Source organism: Lepisosteus oculatus, chromosome 4 (genome assembly GCF_040954835.1).
Source record: "Lepisosteus oculatus isolate fLepOcu1 chromosome 4, fLepOcu1.hap2, whole genome shotgun sequence".
Classification (NCBI taxonomy): Eukaryota; Metazoa; Chordata; class Actinopteri; order Semionotiformes; family Lepisosteidae; genus Lepisosteus; species Lepisosteus oculatus.
Genome location: NC_090699.1, coordinates 5,227,396 through 5,236,681, shown reverse-complemented (window position 1 = coordinate 5,236,681; position 9,286 = coordinate 5,227,396). Strand labels below are relative to the sequence as shown.

At 60.0% G+C, this 9,286-nt stretch overlaps 1 protein-coding gene across 3 annotated transcripts; it reads right to left on the bottom strand.

Annotated features, from left to right (window-relative positions):
* Positions 1–484: 484 nt before the first annotated feature.
* mapk7 (mitogen-activated protein kinase 7) lies at positions 485–8,906 on the bottom strand. Of its 3 annotated transcripts, none has more exons than XM_069187939.1 (7): positions 8,823–8,906; positions 7,140–7,362; positions 6,739–6,904; positions 4,654–6,008; positions 3,474–4,528; positions 2,463–2,590; positions 485–2,351 (listed from the first exon to the last, which is right to left on the bottom strand). In XM_069187939.1, the coding sequence occupies exons 1-7, from the start codon at positions 8,832–8,834 to the stop codon at positions 2,198–2,200; spliced, it is 3,093 nt and encodes a 1,030-aa protein (XP_069044040.1). In that variant the 5' UTR covers positions 8,835–8,906; the 3' UTR covers positions 485–2,197. The 3 variants fall into 3 exon arrangements, with proteins under 3 accessions (XP_069044040.1, XP_069044041.1, XP_069044042.1); XM_069187940.1 differs by having other exon boundaries at positions 8,764–8,829; XM_069187941.1 differs by lacking the exon at positions 8,823–8,906 and adding an exon at positions 8,760–8,810.
* Positions 8,907–9,286: the final 380 nt, after the last annotated feature.

Sequence of the window (9,286 nt, the reverse complement as noted above, 5' to 3'; positions counted from 1 at the left end):
GGGTCCTGGAAGGAAGACGGGGTTTACGAAGTCTCATCCGTGCTGGAATGGGGTTTTCCCATCTCTCCCATCAGACAGCACTGTCTCCCAGCATCCTCTCCTCTACAGCTGATCTCTTCCTGTCTCACAGTGCTGTCGGATGGGTCTCCCTTCCTCTCCCAGCATCCTCTCCTCTATAGCTGATCTCTTCCTGTCTCACCCACCATACAGCACTGTCTCCCTCTCCCCCTCCCAGCATCCTCTTCTCTACAGCTGATCTCTTCCTGTCTCACCCACCAGACAGCACTGTCTCCCTTCCTCTCCCGCTCCCAGCATCCTCTTCTCTACAGCTGATCTCTTCCTGTCTCTCCCATCAGCCACTACTGTTGCCCAGAATACTCCCACTCTGCCCTACTCCCAGCATCCTCTCCTCCACACCCTCCATCCTTCGCTCATGTCCTCGGTCTCAACCAGCTGCTTTAGCAGGCAGACACACCACTCACTCTGCTTTCTCAAGGTGTTTTTATTAAAACATCTTTAAAAAAAAACTGAAGGGGCAAAACAGGAGCATAAAAAAACACTTGACTGTTATTATTGCAGTCATGATCCAGTGGAACAACAGGAAGTACCAGTGAGCAGGTGTGGACCGAGAGTGGAAGGCAGACAGGTGGGGGCAGTGTCTGTGCTCCTCTTGCAGATTTTAACCGCTGTCAAAGACGGTCACTTATCTGTCCCCTCCGATCGACCTTCAGCATCTCTCCAACACCGGCCCCCTCCCCTCGACCCTCCCCGTCTCTCCAACACCGGTCCCCTCCGTCTGACCCTCCCCGTCTCTCCCCGACGCCGGTCCCCTCCGTCTGACCCTCCCCGTCTCTCCCCGACGCCGGTCCCCTCCGTCTGACCCTCCCCGTCTCTCCCCGACGCCGGTCCCCTCCGTCTGACCCTCCCCGTCTCTCCAACACCGGTCCCCTCCGTCTGACCCTCCGCGTCTCTCCAACGCCGGCCCCCTCCGTCTGACCCTCCGCGTCTCTCCAACGCCGGCCCCCTCCGTCTGACCCTCCGCGTCTCTCCAACGCCGGCCCCCTCCGTCTGACCCTCCCCGTCTCTCCCCGACGCCGGTCCCCTCCGTCTGACCCTCCCCGTCTCTCCAACGCCGGTCCCCTCCGTCTGACCCTCCCCGTCTCTCCCCGACGCCGGTCCCCTCCGTCTGACCCTCCCCGTCTCTCCCCGACGCCGGTCCCCTCCGTCTGACCCTCCGCGTCTCTTCCCCGACACCGGCCCCCTCCGTCTGACCCTCCCTGTCTCTCCAACACCAGCCCCCTCCCCTCGACCCTCTGTTGCCCTCCATTATTATTATTATTATGAAATACTGTACCACATTTGGGGGATGGGGGGGGTAGTATTTCAACCTCTTTCGACAGCCCTCTGGTTACAGCTTGGACTACGTCTCTGCGTTGCGATACAACGATTGGGCACATGCTGCCTTACGGACGCTGAAGCCTGGAAAGACTCCTGCTTGCGATCGATGTCATATACGACATGGCGATGGGGGTAGGGGAGAGCAATTGTTATGGTTAAGTCCCACAGTCTTAAACCGGGCACAAGGAGCCACTGTAAGACCTGGATTTCAGGCTCCTGAGTTAGCTTGAAAATGGGAATTTGCTAACATACAAGTCGAGCGGCTCTGAAAGAGGTCAGGCGAGCTGCGTGCAGCGCATTTTAATTTTCCAAACCGGCAACTGTTGTCGGCCGGTAATGCTGGGTTACACACCTGAGCGCCACCTAGTGGTTACTGCGCAAATAGTCGCATGCAAGATTTCCGGCATGCAAATCGAAAAAGAAAAGTAAGTTGGCCGATTCGTGACGAGGGGCGCCCCCGAAAGGGGACAAACAATTTCCATGTTGAAATATAGGACATCCTGGCTGATACCGGAGTGTTAGTGTCCCAGAAGACAGGGCCAAATGGGCCACATCCGTTTCAGGGTGAAAGGGAATCTGTGACAAACGGGCGCCAGAGAAAGAAAGATCACAATCGTCGCTTGGTGCCTCTTTCTCGCCGGGCACCGGTCGGCGTTGTCCTGTTCGCAGGACTCCTGCCCCCTCGAACCCAAGCCCCCAGGCCGTCAGAGGCAAGCTAAAGCTTGGACCTAGCCTATCCGGGCGGCCGAGTACGGGGCAGGGTTTCACAGCGGCCCCTTCCGGGGACAGGGGTCGGGGGTCAGGGGTCGGGCAGGGTGGGCGTGTCAGAGAGGATCATGGGAGAGCCCAGCTGCAGCTCCTGCTGAAGGGATTCCAGGTCCGCCGGGCTCATCTTGTGCACCTCCAGCCAATCGGAGAGCAGAGACGCCGACAGGGGGGCGGAGTCGCTGTGGCTGGCAGGAGAGAGGGAGACAGAGGTGTTTGCCGGTGAGCGGACTGTGGGAGACCAGACCAGACAGCGCGAGAGCGAGGCAGATGAGAAGAGTCAAAATCGGCCTCAGTACCTGTCCCTGCACTCGGCAGGCAACTCAAAGGACTGGTTGAGGAACTCCTCCAGGTCGAACCCAACACCGTACCCTGCGCCACTGCCCTTCGGAGTAACGGAGAACACTGGGGGCAGCACATCATCCACCTGAGAGAGAGAGAGGGGTTCATACAGACACACTGACTGGACACTCCAGTACATTAACACTGCACTGAGAGAGAGGGGTTAATACAAACACACTGACTGGACACTCCAGTACATTAACACTGCACTGAGAGAGAGAGGTTAATACAGACACACTGACTGGACACTCCAGTACATTAACACTGCACTGAGAGAGAGAGGGGTTAATGCAGACACACTGACTGGACACTCCAGTACATTAACACTGCACTGAGAGAGAGAGGGGTTAATGCAGACACACTGACTGGACACTCCAGTACATTAACACTGCACTGAGAGAGAGAGGGGTTAATGCAGACACACTGACTGGACACTCCAGTACATTAACACTGCACTGAGAGAGGGGGGTTAATACAGACACACTGACTGGACACTCCAGTACATTAACACTGCACTGAGAGAGAGGGGTTAATACAGACACACTGACTGGACACTCCAGTACATTAACACTGCACTGAGAGAGAGGGGTTAATACAGACACACTGACTGGACACTCCAGTACATTAACACTGCCCTGAGAGAGAGAGGGGGGTTAATACAGACACACTGGACACTCCAGTACATTAACACTGCACTGAGAGAGAGGGGTTAATACAGACACACTGACTGGACACTCCAGTACATTAACACTGCACTGAGAGAGAGGGGTTAATACAGACACACTGACTGGACACTCCAGTACATTAACACTGCACTGAGAGAGAGGGGTTAATACAGACACACTGACTGGACACTCCAGTACATTAACACTGCACTGAGAGAGAGGGGTTAATACAGACACACTGACTGGACACTCCAGTACATTAACACTGCCCTGAGAGAGAGAGGGGGGTTCATACAGACACACCTGTGATTTGGAGAGCTGCAGGGTGACAGTGTGGATGTCGGGGACACTGGTGCTGGGCTGCTCTGAAGAGCCGAGGTCCTGGATGGTCAGAGGGGGCACCAGGGGCCCGGGCTCAGGCGCTGGGGGCCGGCAGGGAGGCTGCAGGGCTGGAGCGGCGCCGGCGGCGGTGGTACCGGTGCCGGGGGCGGTCCGGGTGTCGGTGCTGTCGCTCAGCAGGACAGCCCGAGAGGAGAGGCCTTGTCCGGGCCCGAAACCTGGGCCCTTGCCGAGGAAATCGCCCGCGGGCAGGAGCTGGGCCGGGGGCATGCTGGGGGGGACGGGGTGGGGGTGGGCGCAAGGGGGGAGGAGGTCTTGGGAAGGGTGCTGCGCGCAGACTCCCGCAGCTCCTCCTCCTCCTCCTCCTCCTCCGACGACGGCAACAGAGCTCCCCGCCTCTGGGCCGCGCCACGGCGTCTGCGCGGGGAAGATGGGCGTCCCGGACTTGAGCTTCACTTTCGGGGCGCTGTTGTCCCCCAGACCACAGGGGGGCGCCGGCGCGGGCAGCGGCGGGTTCGCGAAGGGCCCCGCGGCCGGGGCTCCGGGCTGGTAGAACCGGGCCAGGTTCCGGGCCGCGTTGGGCTTCCCGGGGGGCGGCTCGGTCCTGCCGGACGGGAGGCCGTTGACGAGGTCCGGGAGCTCCTGATTGGCCGGGGCCGGGGGGGGCGGGGCCTGCTCCCGCTCCTTAGGCCCGTCCCCGGCGGGGGCGGCGCCCTCCCTGACTGGCTGGCGCCGGCCGTCCATCATCCGCCGCCAGCGCTCCAGCAGGCTCTTGTCGTTGTCGCTCAGCAGCACCCCCCGCAGGGACTCCCCCTTCTTCCCCTCCCGCCTCTCCTTCTCCCGCAGCCTGCGCTCCCGCTCCCTCGCGCGCTCCTGCCGCCGCCGCCGCTTCTCCTCCCTCTCCCTCTGCCGGTCCTGCGCGGTCACGGGCCGCCGGGCCTCCGGGCCCCCCGAGGAGAGGGGCAGGGAGCCCAGGCCCCCCTCGGCGCCCCCGGCCCCCAGAACGGCAGAGCTGCCATCTTTGAGAGGGGAGAGAGAGAGAGAGAGAGTGTGAGAGTGTGAGAGAGGGGGGTTCATACAGAGACACGCTGACCGGCCGGTCTGATCTGGGGAGACGGACCCCCCTCCGGACTCGGGCGCTGACCTATGCCCCGGTGCCTCAGGGCCGATTTCAGCAGCGCGGCCTTCAGGGCGGCCTTGGTGTCGTCGGAGATCGCCCCCTCCTTCCTGGGCGCCCCGGCGTCCGGCTCGCACCCCCGGACGGCCTTCCCCCGCGCGGCGGTGGCGGCGGCGGCGGCGCTGGCCTGGGAGAGGGAGCGGGAGAGGGCCTGGGAGAGGGACTGGGCCTGGGACGGGGACAGGGAGAGGGAGGGAGGCAGGGGGAGAGGGGCCGGGGGCGGGGCCGGGGCGGCGGGGGGCGGGCCCGCCGGGCAGGTAGGCCCCTCCCCCTTCCCGGCCGGCTGCCCGGCGACGGGGGGCGGGACCGGGGGCGGGGCCTGGTCCCCGAGGGGCGTGGTCAGGTCGATGGTCTCCGGCTGGCCGGGGTCGGAGCTGGCGCTGGGCATGTCAACGTCGTGGCAGCCGTCGCCGGGGGCGGGGGGGGCCGTCGCCGGGGCCGGGGGCGGGGCCGGCGCGGGGAGGGCCGAGGCCGGGGCCGCCGCCGCGCCGGGCGGGACGGGGCGCAGGAGCGGCCGGAAGGAGATCTTGCGGCGGATGCCCTCGCGCCGGGAGTGGAAGTCGCGGATCTCCTCCAGGATGGCGTCCTTGATCTGCTCGCGGGACATGGGCAGCTTGTCGAACTCGAAGTCGAAGGCCGGCACGCACACGGGCTCGTCCTCGGGGTCGTGGTACTTGGCCAGGTAGGGGTGCCGCAGGGCGTCGGTCACCGAGACGCGCTCCCGGGGGTCGAAGCGCAGCATGGCGCCCAGCAGGCCCACGGCGGCGGGCTCGGCGTCCGGGTACAGCGAGGCCAGGGGCAGCGGCGCGCGCGAGGGCAGGCTCTGCACGTAGGAGCGCACCCGCTCCGCGCCGATGGCCCCGATCACGCCCTCGGGCGGGGTGCCCAGCACCGACAGGATCAGCTGCAGCTGGTGCACGTAGTTCTTGCCCGGGAAGAGCTGGCGGCGGCCCAGCATCTCGGCGAAGATGCAGCCCACCGACCACATGTCGATGGCCAGGCTGTAGTGGTGCAGGGACAGCATGAGCTCGGGCGCGCGGTACCAGCGCGTGGCCACGTACTCCGTCATGAAGGAGCGGGACTCGTCGGCCCGCGCGCTCAGGCCCCGCGCCATGCCGAAGTCGCCGATCTTCAGCTCGCAGGTCTCGTTGACCAGCAGGTTGGAGGGCTTGAGGTCGCGGTGGATGACGTTGGCCGAGTGCACGTACTTGAGCCCGCGCAGCAGCTGGTACAGGAAGTAGCGCGTGTGCTCGGCCGTCAGGGGCTGCTGGGAGTGGATGATCTGGTGCAGGTCGCTCTCCATCAGGTCCAGCACCACGTAGCTGAGAGAGGGGAGGGGAGAGGATAGACAGGGGAGAGAGAGAGGGGAGAGAGAGAATAGACAGAGGACAGACAGGGGAGAGAGAGAGAGGAGGACAGAGAGAGGAGAGGGGAAGGGAGGGGAGGAGAGAGATAGGGGGAGAGAGGAGAGACGGAGAATAGACAGGGGAGAGACGGGGGAGAGAGAGAGGAGGACAGAGGGAGGAGAGAGGAGAGGGGAGAATGAGAAAGGAGGGGAGGAGAGAATGGGCACGGAGAGGGAGGGGAAGGGAGAGGGAGAGAGGAGGCAGAAACACAGGCACAGGTGTTAGTGCAAGGAAACAGAAGAAGGGGTTCACTCAGTCCGACGGTCTGAGGATCTCGTCCAACTGAGTCTTGAAAGAAACCGGGTGTCAGTGTCAATATGAGGCCACACACCCACGAACTAACTAACACACACACTCTCACTCACCCACTCACCCACCCACGAACTAACCAACTAACTAACACACACGCAAACGAACACAAGAAACACACGAGGTACGCATGTGCGCACACACAAGGCACGCGTGGCACAGAAACACACGAGGCACGCAAGTGCGCGCACACACACACACAAGGTAGGCGTGGCACAGAAACACACGAGGCACGCACAGAAACACACCAGGCGCGCGCGCACACACGCGAGGCACGCGCGCACAGAAACACACGAGGCACGCGCGCGCGCGCACGCACACACACACACACACTTACACAGACTTGAAGGCACAGTTGGGCTGGGAGGGCTGCAGGATGTCCTTGATCGCGATGATGTTGTCGTGCTTGAAGTGCTTCAGGATCTTCAGCTCCCGCAGCGTCCGCTTGGCGTTGGTCAGGACGTCGAAAGCATTGGGGATTTTCTTTATCGCCACCCGCTGGCCTGGGGGAGGAACACAATTCGGCAGGTAACTCTTCTCTCTGCTGCTAACCCTCTCACCTGCCGACATGCGAAACTGCTCACAAACGGACAGACTGACTGACGGAGAGGGCCGTTAATGCTGGAGATCAGCTGGTTAAAAAAGTGAACTGCTTTTTAACTATAACCCAGCAGAAGAACAATTAGTGGCACCAATGACAATTCCAACACAGCCAATGAGAGGGTGGAACAGACCCACCTGTGTCCCGCCTCCTGGCCGAGGAGACGACGCCATAGGCTCCCGTGCCGATGGTCTCTATGATGTCATACTCGTCTCCCACCTCGAATTTCACGTCCAGCATGTGGGCCTTCAGCAGCGCCAGGTTCCTGGCAACCGTCGTCGCCGCAGCAACACCCTGCTCAGGCTCCGCCCCACCTCCCTGGGAAACCTCTGGCTTCTCCTTTCCTTCAGACATCATAGCCTGAGACAGTGAGTGAGCAAGAGGTTAATACAGACACACTGACTGGACACTCCAGTACATTAACACTGCACTGAGAGAGAGAGGGGTTAATACAGACACACTGACTGGACACTCCAGTACATTAACACTGCACTGAGAGAGAGAGGGGTTAATACACACACACTGACTGGACACTCCAGTACATTAACACTGCACTGAGAGAGAGAGGGGTTAATACAGACACACTGACTGGACACTCCAGTACATTAACACTGCACTGAGAGAGAGGGGTTAATACAGACACACTGGACACTACAGTACTTTAACACTGCACTGAGAGAGAGGGGTTAATACAGACACACTGACTGGACACTCCAGTACATTAACACTGCACTGAGAGAGAGGGGTTAATACAGACACACTGACTGGACACTCCAGTACATTAACACTGCACTGAGAGAGAGGGGTTAATACAGACACACTGACTGGACACTCCAGTACATTAACACTGCACTGAGAGAGAGAGGGGTTAATACAGACACACTGACTGGACACTTCAGTACATTAACACTGCACTGAGAGAGAGGGGTTAATACAGACACACTGACTGGACACTCCAGTACATTAACACTGCACTGAGAGAGAGAGGGGTTAATACAGACACACTGGACACTCCAGTACATTAACACTGCACTGAGAGAGAGGGGTTAATACAGACACACTGGACACTCCAGTACATTAACACTGCACTGAGAGAGAGGGGTTAATACAGACACACTGACTGGACACTCCAGTACATTAACACTGCACTGAGAGAGAGGGGTTAATACAGACACACTGACTGGACACTCCAGTACATGAACACTGCACTGAGAGAGAGAGGGGTTCATACAGACACACTGACTGGACACTCCTGTACATTAACACTGCACTGAGAGAGAGTTAATATAGTAACTTGGATGAAGCCGCAATTAAAACCCAATACTTTTAGAGCTAACTTTTAGACGGTAACTGCGAGTTCCAGCGCGGGTGTTTCCTCGCACTTTCCGCGACGAGATCGAGCCCAGCAGCGGCACCCGAGCGAGTTTCGGAAAGAGCTTACTCCTGACCCGGCGTCAGCGCTTGACGTTAAGCAGCTCATCCGCGTTGAAAAGCCGCCCGTTTTCGCTCGGCGGACAACTAACCGAACTGAGTTTTAGCCCAGTTGCGTGAAGTTAGACGCATGCCTCACTAGAACCGCCCCCCCACTCTTTGTCACACGCCCGAAATCGACCGCTTTGGAGAGGTACCGCCGGGCACCCGTTAATTTACAAAGCAATCCAAATCATTCACCAATAGACCTATAGGAGGAAGGCGCGCTCCTAACGTGTTACTTAGCGCCCCGATTGTCTGCTCGAAGAGAACAAGAAGAACCGTACTCACGGGCTGCGCGAAACGACATGCCGCCGCCTACCAAAAGGAAAAAAAACTCGCACACGCACCTTGCCCGCCATTCACTTCCTGGTGTATTTCCTCGTTGCCGTTGACGGGCACCCGCTCAAGCCAATGGCAGCGGGGTCTCCGCGTCCTCCGGCCAATGGGCGTGCAGAGGAGGCGGGGGAGAGGCGGGGCGGGGGAGCGGTTGCCAGGGTCACCGGGGCCGGGGCGGGGTCAGGTGTGAGCCGTGTTTATGTAGGGGCGCAAGTGTGCGTTTGATACCGCAGTGTGGGAGGCCGGGAGAGGGTGAGCTTTCTGCTCCCAGGAAGTGTTTTAGGGGACTATAGTGCCCACGCCTAATCCCCTACGCTTGACTCGACACATACAAATAACTTCAGAAGAGTTTTTCACGACAAAAACGACCAGCCAGCAACGATTATCTCCTGTCTGGTCGAAATCCACCTATCCACTGCGTTAGCGTTGATAAAACTACGGTTATACCTATTTTATACGGTGATGTTTCCGTGGT